Here is a 22,041-nt window from a genome sequence, read left to right as displayed (position 1 = left end):
AAAAAACAGTTGGCAAGCAGTTTGTTTTAAAGTTTACAACTTTCAGGGGCACCAGGCTGGCTCAACTGACAGAGCATGTGACTCTTGGAATCAGGGCCTCATATGAGTTCAAGCCTGACATTGGGTGTAGAGATTATAAATAAGTATGTACGTACATACATACGTACGTACATACAGTTTCTAATTTGCAAGCTGGGCATGTAGGTAACTGTACCATTGTATACTTCTATTCCTACCACTAATTACAGCTGTAGGACTCCCTGTAATGCAAAAGTTCTATAAATCCTGAACAAGTTGGTTGTTGAAATATTTTCTTGGCAATATAAACCAAAGGACAAGACAATTGTGATCTGGATGGACCTGTTTTATAAATAATATTTTAATAATTATCTATACAGCCTTTAAAAACAGAATTTTAAAACATCTTCATTAAGTGGTACAATTCTTGTCTACTGGAAGGTATAGGACCAGGGCTGGATTATTGCTCGAAGTCACAATTTTTTATTTTTCGTTAGGGCAATAATACAATTTAGTTGGATGCTAGGGTTTATACAGTAATAAAGAGAACTGGTTTTTAAAAGAGGCTGTTAGAGATCAATAGGGAAATTGAGTTTGATGTTGGTAAAGGGCCTGAACCGAGCACATACGTTTGGCTTTCCTTAGTAGACTCAGAGAACCAGCTGCAGTCCTCCCTAGAGTTGTGAGAAAGAGGACTTTTTGGGTTTTCTTCATCAGGTTTTGTAACAGTATATAATTCTTACCCATCTGCTGTGTTTGATTAGGTTTTTGGCTTTTTAGTTCAGCGAGGACTAATGGGAGGATTTTTATTCATTTGTTTGTTTGACTTTTGTTTGGTGATTGTCCGAGGCCCTGCCAGTAATGGAATTCATTGAGAATAGACTGGATGGGGCTCCTGGGTGGCTCAGTTGGTTGAGCATCCAACTCTTGATTTCAGCTCAGGTCATGATCTGTGGTCTTGGGATCAAGCCCCACATCAGGCTGCACACTGCCCTGGGCACGGAGTCCTCTTGGCACTCTCTCTCCTTTCTCTCTGCTCCTCCCCTCCTGCTCACATTGCCTCTCAATTTAAAAAAAAAAAAAAAAAAAAAAAAAGAACAAACTGGATATGTCACCATACTGTGCTGAGTTTAAAATGTCAGGGTTTGATTTGAGCTTTTGCATTATATCCTGATATTATTAAAATAGCAGATTTCTCCCTCCCCATTTTACAAAGTACCATCAGCCCCGTCTTCAGGATCAGGCAATGGTTGTGGCTTTTCTTTCCAAAGACAGCGTGTTTTTGGTTTTGTTTTCGTTTTGTTTTTTTAGAGAGAAAGCATGAGCTGGGAAGAGGGGCGGAGGGAGGGGAGCAGGGGAGAGAGTGAGAGAGAGCAAGAAAGTCTTAAGCAGGCTTCATGTTCAGCTTGGAGCCTAATGTGGGGCTCAGTCTCACGGCCGTGTGAGCATGACCTGAGCTCAAGCCAAGAGTCAGCCGCTCAACTGACTGAGCCACCCACTCAAGTGCCCCGTTCCAAATACAGTGTTGTTCTGTATCAGTTGACCATGTTTTGCTCTGTAAAGGGCAACATGGTAAATATCTGCATCCATATTGATCCCTGTCACCACTGCTCAACTCAGACATTATATAGCACAAAGGAATCTTTAGACAGTATGTAAGCAAATGAATGTGGCTGGGTTGCAACAAAACTTTATGAACCTTGAAATTTTAATTTTCATGTGTCACAAAACCGCCTTTTTATGTAATACTAAAGGCCTACTTTTTTTTAAGTTATTTATTTTAAGAGAAGAGAGAGAGAGTGCACAAGTGAGCAGGGAGGGGCAGAGAGAGGGAAAGAGAATCCCAAGCAGGCTCCACCCTGTCGGCACAGAGCTCAATGCAAGGCTCAGTCCCGTGAACCGTGAGATCATGACCTGAGCCAAAACCAAGAGTCAGACGCTTACCCGGCTGAGTCACCCAGGCACCCCACGAAATTGCCTTAAAAAAAAAGTTTTTTTAACCATTTAAAATTGTAAAAACCATTGTGCAGACCATAGTTTCCTGATCCCTGTTTTTTATGCTTAATTCTTAAGTTATTGACACTGTAATAGAAACATAGGTTCAAGAACCTATCTGCTCGTGGAGCTCGTGACACCTGGTTGGAGGTTAGGATTCTTGAAGGGAAACACTGTACTGGCCCCTGAGTGAAATCAGCTATGTGTATTCCTGCCATTCTCACTACTGCTCTGTGGTTTTTGTCTAGTGCTCAGTGCTGTGTTGGAATCCTCCTCTTTGTCTTCTGTTCTCAATGGAGACCATGTCAAACACTTCCTGTCCTCAGAACTGCAGCCCATTCACCTCCCGACCTATCTTATGCCCTAAGCACGTGTCCTGGCTTCCTAGCTTACCCAGAAAACGGAAGCCATCAAGCAGAAACTCCATTTCCTGCCTCCAGACCAGCCACTGTAACTACACATAAACTCATGCTTTCTACCTCTCCTCCGGTTGAAATAGAAGGAGATGTCACCTCAAAGCTGTCGTTAGCCACATTAATAAGTATTCTGTTTTTCGCTGAGATGGTCTTATCCTCTCGGCTTCCAGGGACTTCTCATAAATTCCAGTTTGCTGGTTGACGTTCCTTTTTGCCTTTCAACTTTGCTGTCAGTTATTCAGTGTATCTTTTCTGTCGTTCTGAGGAGCATGATGTGTCTGTTGTGATGTGCCTGTTGTGTCCTAGCCGGTCTCTCTCGTACCCCTCGTCTTACAACACCTCTCTCTCTGCTCGTTCTGCTGAGCATAGGTGTTGCTTAGATTCTTGCCCTAGGCTCTTGTCTTTAATTCTGTACCTTCTCTGAAGCTTACGTTACCACTGGCGGGAACCTGATGACTCACAGAGGTGCACTTCCAGCCCATATTTTCTCTTGCACGTAGTCTCCTGCCTCATGGTCATCTTCAGCCTCAGAACCCCTGCGTTGCTTTATCTCATCTCGTGAAATCACCATTCCCTCATTGCTCCAGGGAAGGACTTGGGCATCACTCTGGCAACTCCACTCACTCCTCACTCGGTCTTCTGAACATCTCTCTGTTCTCACTGCTAACTCGGGGCAGAGTGGTCTGTTGCCTGTTGCACCCGCTCCACACCACATCCTTTGCACAGGAGACAGATCTTTTCTACCAGCTTAAAACCCTGCGGTGACTGCTCGTTGTCCCCAAGAAAACGCCCGAACAAAGCCTATCGTTTTGCTGGTCGTCCCTTCCTCACTCTCACCCCAGCCTGGACTACGTCCGTGTCCCCAAAGGAGCCATGCACTTTTTTTCATAGCCTTGAAAAATGCCATCAGGGACATTTCCCTGTGTTCCTGAAGCCTGGGTTAGCTCTCCACTCTGAACTGGAATCTCTTATCCATAACCTCAACTGTCCTGAAAGCTCACAGGGCAGAAACTCTCTGAAGACTTGCCCCCAGAATGGGCCACAGTGTTCGGGAGACATCTCATTCCATGAGCTTGGTTAGGTGGATTTTCCCATGTCTTTTTAGGTTGAAATCAACACTTCAGTCCTGTGTTCACACCTTCTGGGTATCACCCAGCTGCCATGATAAACGAAAGGTGTTCTCACGCCCAACACGATCGAGACTACATGCTGTCCTCAGCAGAAACAAGATACTTAGAGAAACAGTTTGTGGGCAGCCCGGTCCACTTTCATATAGGATCTCCTTCTCCAGCCCCCAGAATGCTCCCCTCTTACATATTTCACGGTAAACACCCGAGTCCAACTAAAGTATCAGGTGAGCTCTGGTAAATGAGGCAGACACGCCAGAAAAGAGCACTCTCTGAATCCCGTGGAGGTAGGCGCTGGGCAGCATTGGCAAATAGAGTTTGCAGGCTGAAGTTAGTTGATATGCCTGTAACTTGCTACGCTTTTTTTTTTTTTTTTTTTTTTTTTACTTCAGATACCTAGAGTTGGGAATAAGTGATGATGTATGTATGACAGTAATTTAGAACAGAAGCTACAAATGTCTGATTTAAAGCCTGTTGATATTTTTCCAGAGAGAGAGAGCAACACGGTGATAAGCGTGGATGTCAGAGCTAGATCCTTAGGTGCAGATGCTGCCTCAGCACTTCCTGGTAGTCTGTGCCTTAGTTTCCTAACCTGTAAAATCAAGTTTTAACAGTAATGAATAGCTAATAATCAGTAGTACCTCGTAAGATTGTGAGGATATTTAAATGAGTTAATATACGTAAAGCCTTTAGAAAGCCAAGCACTCATGTAAGTTTTTCAAGACTAAATAAGTTTGAAAATTGAGATCAGGGAAGATTTTTATTTTGACTGCTCTAGACTCATTTTTTTCCCCTCAAACGTAAGGAGCGTCAGATGCTAGAAGTTATCTTACGTGTTCTGACATTTGTCTCTGAAGAAACTATTGGAAAAGAGCCACCTTCACCAAGGTGCATGCTGTGAATTGGCATTTTATGGTCCGTCTAGTCCTACCTCTTGAGGTCCTATCTTTGAGTCTTGAATAGCTAGGGTAGGAGTTTAATCTGTGGCTACTAAAATGGACACACTTGAGTGCCCAGGTCACATCTGGTCTCTTAAAGAGTGTGCTAGGCAGCAGAGGTGTCCTAGGATCAGGACACTAGAACAGACATCTTACCTGGGCAAGATTTAAAGTTGTGGCATAAACGGTTCCTTTTTATTTCCAGACAGCTGTGGTTGCTTTAAACCTTCACAGAAGTCACTTATGAATGTACTGCTTCTGAAGAGGAAAAGAGAAACTCTAGATGCTGTGCTTTGGACATAAATGCTGGCACTCTTCAGAAACGGGGGGCAGGTGGCTGTTAGTCTTAGATTCTTTCTAGAAGTTGAGCCTCAAGGATATTAGGGTCTGGAAAAGAAGTTGGTTTTCTGGTTTTTGGTTTTAAATTTCTTTTGCAAGGAGGTGAGGGAGAAACACAGGAAAAATCACATACTCTTCTCTCATACTATTCATTTAACTCTTGTTTTAAAAACAACTTTGAGTTTATCACAAAACTTTGAAAAACATTTGTCACTTTTATTTTCTAAGTGTTTTTCTTCCATACAGGAACTTTGCATTGATGGCGACTAATTTGTGTGTTTTTCTTTTTTTTCTTTTTTTCTTTTTGCATGCTGTCCCCTGTGTTGGAACTCTCAATAGAGAGTAAGTTGGTTCAATATTTGTTGGAAACCTAACTTTACTGCATGACTGTGAAATTAACCCTTTTTCTCTATTTTCTCTCCCGAAGAGTTCATGCAGTGTTGGACCCTTTGCAATCCACGAAATGCTATTTGCAGTTATGCAAACTGTCATTCTGTTTGGAGATGTGCTTCTTAATCTACTAATTAATCTAATTTGATGATGTTCTTCTGTTCTGTATTTGATGACTGGCACACCTAAGACATAAGTGAGATTAAGAAAAGACCACCTCAACTGTAACAGCTCCAGTGGTCTAGTCGTTTTCTAGTAAATTACAGGTGTGAGATACGTGGAATTATAAATCGATTCCACTGAAGGTTGGTTCCATTGAATTATTTAAAAAAGTATTCCCAAATTTTGCAATTACTAAAAAAATAATTAGTCCCAATCTCCCCATATATGCTTTCTAATATTCTATAAATGTCATTCCATAAAAGCAAACAAAACAGTTTATGGAGCAGTGGGTCTCAAATTTCTTTTCTGAAATCAAATTTTTAACCCTAATATTAGCATATCTACTTTCCATTTTCTTCTTTAATTTTAGATAAGGTCATGGGAGGATATCAACATCTGGCAGTGAACTCTTTGTGATAAAGCAGCCACATAAGAAATTTTATGTGACATTCCCAATATATATTTTAGATAGATCGATCGATAGATCGATAGATAGATACAGGCGTGTATGTTGTCACTTAGTAAGTACCACTGATAGGATGTGTTTTGAAAAACAATAGTAGAATTCTCTGTGTGGAGTACTGAGGATAACATGTCTACTTTTTTGGGCATCTGTACTCTATCAAAAGAAATTTCTACCCAGGAGACTCAGAGAAGTCTTCTTGAAGAAAATAGCAGTTCAGATCTTGTCAGGAACATAAACTTCGGCTATGGCAGCATGAGATGGTAGGGCCTCCTGGGAAGGACTGCCCTGAGTCCCGAGAAGTGGGAGATGTCAGAAAGTGTGTAGAAGAGAGAAAGAGGTTAACCTTGGCCGGGATGAAGGGAAGATCCTGTGCATCTTCCCTTGCCAATGAGAACAAAGGGCTGGCTACCAATTACAGGGTAAATTTCCGCTTAATAGAAGATCCTTACCCTTTAAGGAACTTTTCCTGCACGTTAATTGAACAACTTTTTACTCAGTCCTCAGCCTCTGGTAAGCTGTGAGCTTGGTTCTAATTGGTAATGCACAACTATACAAAAACAGAGGCTTCATTCTCAAGTGTTCTGTGTTTCAAATGGGAAGATAATATAAATACAGAAAAAGCTAAATAGCACCATAGAGCTAGTCCCACAACAGCTTCCAAGAAGGAAAGATCAGTGGCTATGTCCTAAAGTGGTCTGAGAAGCTCTTTGGCTGGGACATGAGTGGCAAACTTTGTAGTGAGTCACATGCTGTGTATAAATAGAGGAAGTCTGGTAGGAAATCAGGAGTGTGGTGAGATGTGCTCAGGAACAGTAGACCGTATGTTGCCAGATAGTCTGAGATCAGGTTGGAGAGTTAGAACCGTGTCTAAGCATTTGAGATGTCATTCTGCACACTGTTGTATAGACAGTGGAGGATTTTTTTTCTCTCAGAATGGCACCCGTCTGGAGGTGGGAAAGCAGGCGCGCGTTGGCCTGCTGCCTGTTCTGTAGATAAAGTTCTGTGGAGCACAGCTGTGCACACTCATGTGCACACTGTCTGCAGCTGTGCTACAGTGGCAGCGTCGAGTAGTTGTGACAGACACCATATGGCCTGCAAAGCCTAGAACGCGTGCTTACCTGGCTTGTTCTAGAAATCCAGACCTGAGGTAGAAAGGCGAGGTGCCTCAAGTGATAGTGTGACGGACAGATTTGGAGAAGGCCTCAAGAGAACTGTTCTCGAGGTCATGGGGCCTAGCAGGCTAGATCAGAGAGGGTCTGTGAAGGTCACACTTTGGATGAAAAGAGAATCAGGAAGAAGACTAGCTCTTCATCGCCACACATTTAGGATGGAGAAGCACAATGCCTGGCAACTAGAATGAAAGAAAGACGGGAAATAATAAGAGGAAAGCAGTGGAAGCTCCAGAATGGCCAAGCATACTAAGCTAGTGAAAAAGCTGCTACATTTCACGGTGAGAAGATGATGGGTGGGAGGGAAACTGAAGGGGAAAGTCGTGAGACATTGTCTTCTGCAGCTGTAAGCAAGGGATTTAGATTGAGAATAAAAGAGTAAAGATAATAGAGGGGAGAGAACAAGAATCCAGAATAGAAAGATTAGTCTTAAAGAGGAATAACATTGGTTCTCCCTTGTAGAAACGATTATTAGTAGGACGGCTGTAGAGGAAATCAAAGGGGGTGGGGGGATGTCCGTGGAGAATTTTATGTTGGATGACAGTAAAGTGAATGAGGTAAGTTATCTCATCATAGAGTGGATGGAACACAGTGGGAAACCTAGCGAGTTCGCTCTGAGTCCCGATCCAACCATTCACTATGGAAGCCTTGGGCAAGTCATGTAATTTTCTGGTTCTCAGTTTCCTGAGAACCAGATAAAATGAGAGTTGACTTAGGCTTTGCTGTAGTGAAAGCTTAAAGTTGGAATCTTCAGGAAAAGAGGCAGGAGTTGAAACAAGATTCAAGGTGAATCGAAGAATCAGAGTGCTGTGCCTGGCAAAGCAGGTGTAAGGGGATGGACCGGAAGCCCCAACGTGTAGTGTCTGCTGTAACTTCTGAGGTGTGGATACTCCCACCATGGCCGATTTCAAGCTACCAGCCAGCTTACGAAATTCCTGAACACTTAGCAATCAGCTTTCTAGGCGAGTACCCACTGACTCCAGCACAGCACTGGACTGATTTGCCAGGTACCAGTAAGAGTGAGTACTAAGTTAGATACATGCCTCTGCTCTAGAGTGGGTTTAGTGGGGTTCCTCAACTTTATGCCAGACTCTGAGGAGACAGCCAGCAGCTACTCGAGTCAGTGGGCCAAGTTTTATATCTAAGAGAAGCCAGATTTGGGGGGAAGTGGGGTGGAAGCTAATGATTTTGCACTGTAAGCAAGAGCAGTGTTGAAGAGATACGGCCTGGGGATCGGACGGTATTAGAAAATTTTAAGTAGTCATAGTTCCTGCTTTTATAATTAGAGTACATTTGAGCACAGAGCTAAGGTGCATTTTTTTCTAACTCGGGGTCAAATATGAAACCTTAGTTCTAATTCTGGTCAGGAAAATCCTTCATTTTCTAACATAAGAGAATAAACGGGAGTTCACGTATAACTGAATAACGGAAAGTCAATAATAAGATATATATTGAGCAAAACTCCTTAATTCTCAAATTAGCAAAGTTTTGAGACTATTAACTTTTTTAAACTATAGTTTTTATGGTCTGTTGTGATTATACGTTGTCTCATAATATAATGCCTGACGTTGTCCTAAGAGTTTTTTTCTTTACCTGGAAATAAATTCTCCACTATGGTGCTGAATTTCTTGTAGAGATATACCTTAGTGTCGGTCATTTTTCCTAAGTATTTTAATGAGATGCATTACTTAAGAATATTAGCATTCCTTTCCTTAAATTTTTTTTATCTTATAAAGTTTTTTAAACTAGTAGATAAATACTGGAACCAAGTACAAAACCCATCAAAAGAAATGGAGACTAATAGCCATCTAGGATTTTTTTTAGAAATCACGAAAATGAAGATGGAGAGTTGTGTCCTGAATTTATTTTATTTTAGGTACAGTTATACTTATTCCAGATCAGTTAAAATTATGTTTGGGGAGGTTTTAATAAATAATAGATCTCATACCAAAAAAATGAGTGACAACTGACCTATTGAGAAATGTAGGAGTCTCCAATTAGCCCAATATGTCAAGATGTTCTTGTATTTTAAGGTAGCTGTCAGCATAGTCCCCCTCTGATTAACTCAGTGCCACTCCTTCAAAGAGCTGAGGCCTGGCGAGGCTATCAGTAGGTAGTTCCTTGCCCGAAATTTCAGATTACCGCGGATTTCGGTTGAACAAGATTAAGCTATGGCATCATTGACATCATTAGGTGTGCCAGCCATTGTGGCCAAAGTTTCTTTACCAAGTGATGCTGCATGGAATAGCTAATTGTTGAACTTCGGCAGAAGTTGGATAACATTTCAAATGTACTCTTGTATCACAGAGTCCAATGAAAAGCAAGAGAGATTGTTTTTCCGCTTGGCTGCCAATCGCTGTGCCTCTGATTCCTGTATTCCCTTTCTATTTCGGTTTTGAATGAAGCATAGAGGTCAATATTTCCTCCTTTTTCTCTCCCCTTCCCCATTTACCCACCGTAGGTATTCAGCATGTTCTTGGAGACTCTAGTGGATTTCATACAAGTCCACAAAGATGATCTTCAAGATTGGTTGTTTGTACTGCTGACTCAACTCTTAAAAAAAATGGGTGCTGATTTGCTGGGGTCTGTTCAGGCAAAAGTTCAGAAAGCCCTTGATGTTACAAGGTAATAGTTTCTTCATCTGTTTCTAGTTTATCCAGTAGTAATCAGGAGTGTTTAGTTTCTCTGTTTCGATTTCTGAGTCCTTTCAATCCATTTATGCTGCATGGGCTTCATTTGAAAATTATTAATCATGCTCGTTCACATGATATATTTAATGCAACAATGGTCCTTAAATCAAACACTGCCTTTCTTATCTAAAACTGTCATGAACATTAGTTGAGTAACTCAAGGTCGTATTTTATCTTACTTAAGATATTCAAAATAGAGTTCAAGATCTTATTCAATCTAATGTAAAAAAAAAATATTTCCTAAATTTAAAAAGAATGTTTTGTTATGCATTTAAACATTCAGAATCTTTCTTCAGATGATGTTGAACCAGTGATCTATTTCTACTTTCTTGTGTAGATAGATTGTTGAGGTGAGCCTAAGAATTCAGATACTAGGTCTAGGGAGCCATTTCTGATCATGTCAACTTGCAGAATGTTCTGTTTACATGCACAGTTGAAGCAAGATAGACCATTATTACTGTAGTGTTGGTTTTTAAGCCCCAGTAGGGCATAGATTCAGATGTTCAGATTGTTCTGGGAACAGCTTGTGTGCTGCCCGACATAGACGGTATACCGCTCACAGACACCGCTTTGTGCGTGCTCTTTTGAGTGACGTGATGTTTTGGTAGTAAGCATGAGTTTTCTGTTTAGTTTGCTAAACGTCTACTTGATTAATTTTTGTTCTGCTTTGTTCTTTCCTTATTTCAGAGAGTCTTTTCCAAATGATCTTCAATTCAATATTCTAATGAGATTTACAGTTGATCAGACCCAAACACCAAGCTTGAAGGTAAAAATTTGCAGTCTTTCGAAGACATTGTAAGGAATTAAAGCATTTTATTAATAATGTTGACGTTTATATTTCTGTCTAATAAGAAGCTGTTCCATCAGTGGATTTTGTTTTATAAACTTTCAGACACTCAAGCCAGCGCTTCGGGACCAGCTTCACTCTTTTTGGAGCTCCAAGGTTTTTTTGTTTTTGTTTTAATCTGCATTATTTCTTTTCTTGACTCTCTTTAAAAACGCTGCCGTGTTGCAGAGAATGTTTGTGTGCATCTGTTTTCAACTACTAACCTCTGTAAGCCTCACTTTAAGCATGCACAGATTTTGTTTCAAATGTGGCTCAAATGCCAGACTGTCTCTGGGAGAAGCTTCCTGGGGATCTCCATTTAGAAGGCAGCACAAGTATGGCCGTCTAACTCTAAGCTGGTAACGCAGACTCGTTCTACAAAGTCCTCTCTCATCTTATGTTTGTGATTTCCCAGTTGTTTTTTTAAGTGTAGAAGTTTGAATAGGTATTTTGGGCAAATTGTCAGTTTTGCCTGTGTATTTATTCTAGTAAACAAAAAATTTTAAGTTTAATCTCCCTGCTGTTCTCCAGTTCTCTTTAACGGAAACGAAAACTTTTTTCTTCTTTGTGCAATGTGATATTTCTAATGTGTGCATAAAATTTAGAGTCGGGGTTAACTTTCTCAATTGCTATTAGCACACATTTTCTAGTTAACTTATGTGAAAACGAGGTGGATTCCAATTTGTGACTTAAACATAAAAGAAAAAATAATAAAGAAGCCCCTAAATTCTTTAGTAGGGATGTTTTCTTAGTTTTATTAAATGAGATTCAAGTCAGGGAAATAACAAGCATATGTGCATTTAAAAGCCTTACGTTTTTCTGCTCTCTTCTGCACGAAATATATTTCTACAAGCATTCTTGCCAATGATCAATTTTCCTTTAAGTTTCTGAATATGATTTTGCCTTATTAAAATTCACAATTATGTTTGTTACCAGGGTTGACTTAGACTCGACATAATGTTAATTTCTCAGAGCTGCTTTGTGAAAGGGATTCTGTTTTGATTTTAAAACGTGACCTATGGGGCGCCTGGGTGGCGCAGTCGGTTGAGCGTCCGACTTCAGCCAGGTCACGATCTCGCGGTCCGTGAGTTCGAGCCCCGCGTCGGGCTCTGGGCTGATGGCTCAGAGCCTGGAGCCTGTTTCCGATTCTGTGTCTCCCTCTCTCTCTGCCCCTCCCCCGTTCATGCTCTGTCTCTCTCTGTCCCAAAAATAAATAAACGTTGAAAAAAAAAATTAAAAAAAAAAAACAAAAAAAAACGTGACCTACAGGAGAATAATTTACTTGATATTATTGATAAATATGTTTTGAATTCATTCTCTGTTCTAGCCATTGTGCAAGGCACTCCTAGGAATATAAAACTTACAGTTTCTTATCATTATTATAATGCATGATAAACTGTAGTAAGGATTATGATTTAGGTACCAGGGAGTAGGCACTCAAGTGCTGTAGAAAATATACGTAGAGATTTTTCATGGGGCCGCGGAAAGGGAGGTCTAAACCATTAGCTTAAGAAATAAGGGTCATAGGGGAGTTCGGGGAGAGAATAAAGTTGCTAAATGCCTAAAGAAAAACAGTGGGAAACAAGACTAATTAAAATCTGCTTTCCTATTGGGAAACATAGTGGGTACTGGAGTTACAGACTAAATCTGTAAAAGCCATTATCTATATGGCTTTTATATCTTATGTTATATATACATGTATTATAGATTGTATACACACACGTATACAGGCAACGTTGTAGGGGAAAATCACTCTAAAACTCCTAAATTGATACTTGAAGATAACAAGGAAAAGTTAAATTGGAGCCATACCTTAGGCCAAAAATAAAAGTAACTTTAAATTGGGTGACAGATTAAGGTTAAAACACTGAACAGGTTATAGAAAAAACAGGTTATACACAAACAACTTGTGTATGAGATCTATAAAATTCTTTATTGATAAAAAATGATGGATCTTTCAGATAAAAGAGAAAATTTATTTCTCACAGTCATGTGGTTAAATGTCAGAAAAGAAGCAATAGAATAGGGGGAAATAGCAATACAGAGTGATTCTGAGTAATATTAAAAAGAATAATTTTGGTGATCTCTTTCTGGGTTTCACAGATATGTTGTAAAGTTAAACACACTTTAGCAGCTAGATTATTTTTCCTTCTCTGAATGCATGTTTGTGTTATTAAAATTACAGACTGTGTATATAAACTCGTGAAATATCCTACTTAAATCTAAACTTTCAAATGATTATTGTGTGTGTATTGTGGTTATTTTGCCTAGTAGTATTATAAACACACCTACTCTGTGAAACCCTTGAAAGCTTATATGCCTCCGTAAATTGCTAAGACACTACACTAGTTGAATCTCACGTAGAACAAATAAATGTATTCAGTTATTGGTGGTAGCAAGTCGAAAACGACTACATTGATGTTCATTCTTTGATTCACTGTAGTTGCTGTTCAGTTATTCACACTGAGAGGTGACACGGCTTTGGGAATCCAGAATGTTAAGTGCTACTGTAATTTATCGGGCCTGCTACTGCAAAATTAATCATAAGTCTCTTTCCCTCTCCACTGGACATTTTACCTGGACAGATGATGGATTAACTCTCAAATTTTTTCTCAATACATCTAAAAGTTATGATTACTTCTTAAAATGTATTCATTTTGAGGCGCGCCTGAGTGGCTCAGTCCGTTGAGCATCTGACTTCAGTTCCTGTCACGATCTTGAGGTTTGTGAGTTCGAGCCCTGCATCAGGCTCACTGCTGTCGGCTCAGAGCCCGCTTCAGATCCTCTATCCGCCACCCCCCCCTCCCCCGCCCCGCTGCCTCTCTTTCTGCCCCTCCCCCGTTCACACTTGCACGTGCTCGCTCTCTCTCTCAAAAATGAATAAACATATTAAAAAAGTTTTAAAACTTTAATCATTTTGAAATGAAGAATGTAATCTGATCCCCCCCCCCTTTTTTTAAACTGGAAGCCAAAGGGGGAAAATGCGCAAGAGTCAGAACCTTATATTAACACTTTGCTTCCTTTACATAAAACTTGGCACAGTACCTCTCGAAGACCTTATTTGGGTTTAGTGAGACAAGTAACATCTTAAGATCAATAACAAGGGGAGACAGAACACTGAAAACCCGATTATATTCGTCTTTGGCAGTATTTTTTCAATGTTGCTGTTTTAATCATACACGCCTTTATCTAAGTCAGCAAGTGGGTGTTTAATATGTTGCTCTACGTAACACCTGCTCTGTCCAGCTGTGCGGTTTGCCAGCTGCCACTTCTAAACCGCACTAGCAGAGTCTTTCAGAGTCCTTGTCCAGAACCGCTAGGGTGTTAGAAGATGTGACTTCTGAAAGTTTTTCTCAGCCGGTGCTTCTGCCCTCACATCCCTGAGAGAACGGTGGTAATTGAACAGCGGCTCACTCTAAGGATAACAGAGGCTGAGCCTACGGGAGAAGCGTGTACGCTCTGCCCCACCTGATTTTGAAGCCTGCGTTTGACCACACCCCCACCTATACCAGGCACCCAAACCTCAGGAATTACAAAGAAATGTTGTCTTTGCTCCAGCGGTCCTTGTGTAAAACTTTTTTGTGACACTTCTTTTGAAAGGTGGTTCTGGATCTCATGGGGCGAATGTTACTGTATGTTTGGCAAAAAAACCTGTATCGCCCACCTTGATTACTTACTTGGTTTATGATACCTTATTTCCAGAATACTTTGGTTCATTTCCCCAAAAGCCAAATTACACTTAATTTATAAAGACTGGCTCCCAGGGAAATGTAGACAAGAGTCAGCTGTAAGCTCTGAAGGCCGACTCAAGGAGAAGGGTATAATCTTGTCAAGAGAGTCTTCAGCAGTTCAGACACAGGGAATGAAACACCTGGGACTTAAAAGTTCTGCTATATGTGAAAACAAAAATCCACATTTCCATGTATTTGTACCTCAGGTATGTAGGTGGTTATGTAATTTCTTTTTTTGTTATTGTTGATGTTTCGTTTCGTATTGGTTGGAAAAATAATCACCTGATTGCTTTTGAAGTGTAGTCAGTATCCCTCAGTGACCGGGTTGTCCTCTCTCATTTGCTTACCTCTGCAGGTGAAGGTTGCTATCCTTAAATACATAGAAACTCTGGCCAAGCAGATGGATCCAGGAGATTTTATAAATTCCAGTGAAACTCGCCTGGCAGTGTCTCGGGTCATCACTTGGACAACAGAACCCAAAAGTTCTGATGTTCGGAAGGTAAGTTTTAACGTAAGATTTAGAAGGTAAATTAGAAAAACAAGTCAGTCATTTTGGATTCCCAACAAAGGGAATTAATATTTCTGGACATTACCGGTTAGTATTGATTTATTTACTTGGTGATATGAAGACTTGTTTTTTTAACCTTCTCTTTTAAATGATTTAAAATTTTATCCAGTTAATATGAGTATAGTTTTCAAACTTAGAATAAGAAACCAACTCTCATTGCCACAGTCCTCCCAACCTCTAATCTTGTAACCGTTCAAAATATAGTTGACCCTTTTTGGTATCCAAAATACATAAAGAACTTACAGAACTCAACATCTAAAAACAATCCAGTTTTCAAAATGAGCAGAAGACATGAACAGACATTTCTCTAAAAAGTCATACAGATGGCAAACAAACACATGGGAAGATGCTCAACGTCACTCATTATCAAGGAAATGCAAATCAAAACCACAATGAGTTGTCACTTAACATCCGTCAGAATGGCTAAAATCAAAAACACAGGAGACAGTAAGTATTAGTGGGGATGTAGAGACTAAAGAACCCTCTTGCTTGGCTGGTGGGAATGCAAATTGGTGCAGCCACTCTGGGAGACAGTATGGAGGCTCCTCAAATAATTAAAAATAGAACAACTACCCTATGACCTAGGAATTGCGCTATTAGGTGTTTACCCAAAAAATACAAGAACACTAATTCAAAGGGATGCATTTACCCCTATGTTTATAGCAGCATTATTTACAATAGTCAAATTATGGAAGCAGCCCAAGTGTCCACCAATTGATGAGTGGATAGGAGGTAGCATATACATGTACAGTGGAATATTATTCAGCCATAAAAAAAGAATGAAATCTTGCCGTTTGCAACAACGTGGATAGAGCCAGAAAGTATAATGCTGCGCAAAATAAGTCAGAGAAGGGCAAATACCATATGATCCCACTCATGTGGAACTTAAGAAACAAAACAAAGGTGGAAAAAAAGACAAGCCAAGAAAACACTCCTTTTTTTTTTTTTTTTTTTTTTTTTAATGTTTGTTTATTTTTGAGAGAAAGAGAAAGAGCATGAGCTCTGAGAGGGGCAGAGAGAGAGGGAGACACAGAATCCGAAGCAGGCTCCAGGCTCCGAGCTGTCAGCACAGAACCCGACGTGGGGCTCAAACTCACAAACCGCGAGATCATGAGCTGGAGTCAGACGCTCCACTGACTGAGCCACCCAGACACCCCAAACAGACTCTTAACTGTAGAAAAAACTGAGAGGGATGGGGGAAATACAGAAGGGTGGTTAAAGAGTACACGTATCATGATCAAAAAAATAAATAAAGTGAATAAAAACAAAAAAATACAGTGCGCCCTTGAACAACACAGATTTGAACTGTGCCAGTCCACTTACATGCAGATTTTTTTTATAGCGTAGTTCTGTGAATGTATTTTCTCTTCCTTATGATTTTCTTAATAACATCTTTTCTCTAGCTTATTTTATTAAAAGAATACAGTATATAATACATATAACATACAAAAGGTATGTTAATCAGCTGTTTATATTGCCATTAAGGTTTCTGGTAAACAGTAGGCTATTAGTGATTAAGTTTAGGGGAAATCAACTTCTAAAAAGTGCAGAGTTGACTGCACAGGGTTGGTGTCCCTAACCGCTGCATTGTTCAAGGGTCAACTGTAGTCCAAATGTTTCCACTTGCATGCACCAGTGTATTTCAGATAAGAATTTACAGTGTTTCCTGATTTACTCATTTTGGGCATGATCTATTGATCTGTTGATAAATCTAGCCATGAGTAGCTTTCTATCTACCTTTGTACATAAGAACTTAGCTTAACCCATACCATTCCCACATCTTCTCGTGTATCTTTCCCCATAATTTTCAGAATACGTATGAATCAGATATTGGTAATCAATAGAATCAATTTACCTTTTGACTGTGGAAGTATTCACTCCTATACCAAGTGGTTTGTTGCTTCCTTCTTTTCTTATAAGAGTTTTGTCGTGGTGTAAATAATTTGCCTTGTTTTTCATTTGCCTGGGTTTTTTTAATGTTTATCTGTTCATGTTTTCACCATCTCTGCAACATGCTTATGGCTAACATTTTCCGTGTGCTCAAAGACGTAACTTATTTATTTATTTATTCCATGGGGAGCCCCTTCTTAGACCTTTTGTTCTTCTTGCCATCTTCCTGGGACTTCGTCTTCACCCGTCATTTCTTGCATCCTACATGTAGCATTGCTCACTCTCTTCCTTTGTGAATCATTATCTTCAATATTTACTACAAAGAAGAGCATGGAGTATACATTTTTTGACCTTTATTTCTAATGGTGAACACTTTACCCAACAGAAGCAGAATATTACCTTCTTCTCAAATGTACATGGAACATTCTCCAGGATAAGACCACATGCTAGGTGATAAACCTCAGTAGCTTTCTTAAAAGGATGAAAATAATACAGAGAATGTTCTGTCACCACAATGGAATGGAACTAGAAATTAGTAACACAGAAGTGTGGAGGGCTCACAAATATGTCGAAATTAGATAACTTCTAAATCACCAGTGGATCAAAGAAGAACTCAAAAGGGAAATTAGAAAAATACAGTGAGGTGAATGCAAATGAAGACATGATCTACCAGAACTTACAGGATGCAGCTATAGCAGTGCTTAGAGGGAAATTTATAAGTGTTAATGCCTATTATAAAAAAGAAGAAACATCTTAAATTAGAAAGCTTAACTGCCACCTGTGACATTGGAAAAAGAACAAACCCTAAAGTAAACAGGAAGACATAAGATTAAAGCACAAATTAACAAAATACAAAAACGATAATCAGTGACACTAAAAGCTGGTTTTTTGAAAGATCAACAAAATTGGCAAACTTTTAACTAGATTGACAAAGAAGAAAAGAGACTTAAATTACTAGAATTAGAAATGAAAGAACAAGTAAAGAGATTGACTTCGTAATCAAAAAAGAACCCACAGAGAGAGGCCCAGGCTCAAATGGCTTCACTGGTGAATTCCAGCAAACATTAATACCAGTTCTTTAGAAACTCTTTCAAATAACAGAAGAAAGAACACTTTCCAACTCATTCTATGAGGGCAGTTTTACCTTGATACCAAAACCAGAAAAAGATGCCACACACACACACACACACACACACACACACACAAAAGCCTACAGGCCAGTATCTCTTACAAATATGGATGCGTTTAATCCTTGACAAAATATTAGCAAACTAAATCGTGCAACATAGAATTATACACCACGCACAAGTAAATGGGATTTATCCCGGGAATGCTGGGTTAAATTAACATCTGAAAGTATGTTAATGTAATACCCCCTGTCAGTCACAAGACAAGACATGTGATCATATCAATAGAAAAGGCATCTGGTGGTGTCCCTGGGTGGCTCAGGTGGTGGCGCATGGGATTCTCCATCTCATGGTTGTAAGTTTGAGCCTCATGTTGGGTGTAGAGATGACTTAAAAATAAATCTGGGGAAAAAAAGAAAAAGACAACTGGCAAAACCTTAACATCCTTTCATGATTTAACCCCCCGCAAAAAACAAAACCAAAAAAACCTGGTAATGGAAGAGAACTTTCTCAACCCAAGAGAGGGTACCTGCAAATATCCACAGCTAAAATCATACTTAATGGTAAAAGACCGGATGCTTCCTCCTTGAAATTAGGAGGAAGACAGGATGTCTGCTCTTAGCATTTCTATTCACCATATACTCTACAATTCAGTATATACTATGTGTTACACTCTACTCTGGTCTGAGTGTGCAGTACCCTTATGTCTAAAAATACGTACAACTCAGCAATTTCTATTTCTATTCAACTGGGGGTTCTGGCTATGACAGGAAAAAATAAGAAATGAAAGGCATCCTTGGCAAGTGACATATTGGATAAAGGGTTAGTGTCCCAAAATCTATGAAGAACTTACCAAACTCAACACCCCCCAAAAAATTATCCAGTCAAGAAATGGGCAGAAGATACGAATAAACACTTTTCCAAGGAAGACATCCAGATGGCTAACAGACACATGAAAAATGCTCAACATCACTCATCATCAGGGAAATACAAATCAAGATCACAGTGAGGTACCACCTCACACCTGTCAGAATGGCTGAAATTAACTCAGGAAACAACAGATGTTGGCTAGGATGTGGAGAAAGGGGAACCCTCTAGGCTCTGTTGGTGGGAATGCTAACTGGTGTAGCCACTCTGAAAAACAGTATGGAGGTTCCTCAGGAAATTAAAAATAGAACTACCCTGTGACCCAGCAATTGCATTACCAGGAATTTATCTAAAGGATACAAAAATGCTGATTTGGAGCACCTGGGTGTGTCAGTTGGTTAAGCGTCTGACTTCAGCTCAGGTCATGATCTGGTTCATGGGTTTGAGCCCCACATCAGGCTCTGTGTGACGGCTCAGAGGCTGGAGGCTGCTTCAGATTCGGTCTCCCTGTCTCTCTGCCCCTCCCCCGCTCACACTCTGTCTCAGTGGATAAACATTGTTGCAAATGGCAGCTAGAGGGTATTACCCTACATGAAATCAGAAAGCCAGATTTATGATTTCACTCATATGTGGAATTTGAGAAACTCAACAGATGAACATAGGGGAAAGGAGGGAAAAATAAGATAAAAACAGAGAAGGAGGCAAACCATAAAAGACTCTTAAATACAGAGACCAAACAGGGTTGCTGGAGGGGAGATGGGGGAGGAGGACGGGCTAAAGATCCCATCTCATGGATGGTGGGCATTAAGGAGGGCATTCTTTGGGATGAGCACTGGGTTCTACTCCTGAAGCCAAGATTACACTGTATGTTAATTAAATTGAATTTAAAGCTAAACAAACAAATAAATAAAGGGCATCCAGATTGGAAAGAAAGAAGTAAAACCATTTCCATTTGCAAATGATACGATTATATGTAGAAAAAATCCTAAGGAATCACTAAAAAACTATTAAACAAGTTCAGCAAGGCGGCAGGATATAAAACGCTATACAGAAGTTATAGTTCTAAACCCTTGAAATGAGTAATCCAGAAATGAAAGTCAGAAATCACTTTCATTTACAACTGCATCGAAAAGATTAAAATCTGTAGGAATAAATTTAACAAAAGACGTGCAAAATTTATAGTAGAAACTACAAAACAGTTTTGAGAGAAATTACGGATTTAAATAAACCAAAAAACATTCCATGTTCATGGATGAGAAGACTTTATGTTGTTAGGATGGCAATACCACCCAAAGGGATCTACAGGTGAAATGTCAAAATCCCTGTCAAAATCCCAGAAATTTGTAGAAATTTACAAGCTCTTTCCAAAATTCATATGGAATTGCAAAAGACCCATAATAACCAAAGCAACCTTGTAAAAGAACAAAGTAGGAGGACTTCACACTTCCTGATTTTAAAACCTTATATAGGCAGGCATACTTAAGAAAACTGCAAATTTAGTTTCAGACCACTGCAATAAAGCCAAGTCACATGATTATTTTCAGTTCCTAGTGTATATAAAAGTTATCTTTATGCTGTGGCCTATTAAGTGTGCAAAAACATTATGTCTAAAAAAAAAAGTACATACCTTAATTTAAAAACACTGCTAAAAAATGCTAATTATCATTTGAGATTTCAGAGCCGTAATCTTTTGGCAAGTGGAGGGGCTTGTCTCAGTGTTTACTAGTCAGGGTGGTGGTTGCTGAAGCAATGGCTGTGGCAGTTTCTTGAAATAAGGCAGAAGTTGGGGCGCTTGGGTGGCTCAGTCCGTTGAGGTCCGACTTTGGCTCAGGTCATGATCTCGCGGTCTGTGAATTCGAGCCCCGTGTCGGCCTCTGTGCTGACATCTCAGAGCCTGGACCCTGTTTCAGATTCTGTCTCTCTCTCTCTCTCTCTCTCTCTCTCTCTCTCTGCCCCTCCCCCGCTCATGCTCTGTCTCTCTCTGTCAAAAATAAACAAACATTAAAAAAAAAATTTTTTTTTTTTAAAAAGGCAGAAGTGGTGGGAAACAGTATGGAGATTCCTCAGACAACAATAGAAATACTATATGATTCAATAATTCCACTACTGGTTATTACCCAAGGAAAGTGAAAATGCTAATTTGAAAAGGTCTTTTGCACCCCTGTGTTTATTGCAGCATTATTTATAATAGCCAGGATATGGAAGCAAGTCAAGTGTTCTTTGATAGATGAATGGATCTATTCATCTAGCCATAAAAAAAAAAAAAAAAAAGGTTGAGATCTTACCATTTGCAACAACATGGATGAACCTAAAGGGACTTATGCCAAGAAAGAAGTCAGATTGAGAGAGACAAACACCGTGTGATTTCACTTGTGTGGAATCTACAAAACAAAGCAAATGAATAAACAAAAAGCAGAAACGGACCTATAAGTATAGAGAACAAACAGTTGTCAGAGGGAAGGGGGGGGGATGGGAAAAATGGGTAAAGGAAAATGGAAAATACGAGCTTCCAGTGACGGAGTGAATGCGTCACAGTCATAAGAGGTACCACAGAAGGAATATCATCAGGGACGTCATGGCAGCATTGCTTGGCGACGAACGGTAGCTACACTCGGGTGAGCATAGAACAACAGAGAAGTCAAGTCACTGTGTTGTATACCTGAAACAATGTCATGTTGGGTATCTGCTGCACTCAGAGGTTTAAAACTGTTGTAAAATAACTAACTCAAAGTAAAATCATTAAGAATTCAGGTTTAAAACATAAGACTGTGAAGTTCCCCACATCGATCCACTGTTCCTTTTCCAACAGATTTGTCTGTAGCATGAGATGCTGCTTAATAGCATTTTACCCACAGAATTTCCTTCAAAATTGGAGTCTGTCCTGTCAAACCCTGCTGCTCCTTTATCAATCAAGTTTATGGAATATTCTACATCCTTTGCTGTTACTTCCACAGTCTTCACAGCATGCTCACCCGGAATAGCCTTCGTCTCAAAAAACCACTTTCCCTGTTCACCCGTAAGAGGCATCTCCTCATCTCCCAGTTCTGTCAAGAGGTGACGGCAAAATCCGGGCACGTTTGCAGGCTGCACCTCTCTTTCCAGTTCTCTCACTGTTTCCACCACGTCGGCAGTTGCGTCCTCCCCTGAAGTCCTGAATCCCTCAGAGTTCTCCTTGAGGGCTGGAATCAGCTTCTTTGAAATTCCTGTTAGTGTTGATGCTTTGACCTCTTCCCATGAATCACAAATGCTCTTAATGGCGTCTAGGATGGTGAATCCTTTCCAGAAGATTTTCAGTTTACTTTGCCCAGATCCATCAGAAGAA

At 39.9% G+C, this 22,041-nt stretch overlaps 1 protein-coding gene across 45 annotated transcripts in view; it reads left to right on the top strand.

The window, feature by feature from the left end:
• The window catches only part of CLASP2 (cytoplasmic linker associated protein 2), a 182,152-nt gene that overhangs the window by 128,597 nt on the left and 31,514 nt on the right, over positions 1-22,041 (top strand). For 22 of the 45 annotated variants that reach the window (XM_045436717.1, XM_045436723.1, XM_045436720.1 and 19 more), the window contains 5 exons: positions 1,379-1,381; positions 9,482-9,645; positions 10,398-10,476; positions 10,603-10,653; positions 14,623-14,766. In XM_045436717.1, the coding sequence (XP_045292673.1) occupies positions 1,379-1,381; positions 9,482-9,645; positions 10,398-10,476; positions 10,603-10,653; positions 14,623-14,766 (441 nt within the window). The remainder of the gene's footprint in view (positions 1-1,378; positions 1,382-9,481; positions 9,646-10,397; positions 10,477-10,602; positions 10,654-14,622; positions 14,767-22,041) is intronic. The other 23 variants (XM_045436725.1, XM_045436728.1, XM_045436732.1 and 20 more) reach the window with 3 other exon arrangements.

The sequence above is a fragment of the Leopardus geoffroyi genome, chromosome C2, assembly GCF_018350155.1.
Source record: "Leopardus geoffroyi isolate Oge1 chromosome C2, O.geoffroyi_Oge1_pat1.0, whole genome shotgun sequence".
NCBI classification, from domain to species: domain Eukaryota; kingdom Metazoa; phylum Chordata; class Mammalia; order Carnivora; family Felidae; genus Leopardus; species Leopardus geoffroyi.
This window is presented reverse-complemented; position numbering and strand designations above follow the sequence as displayed.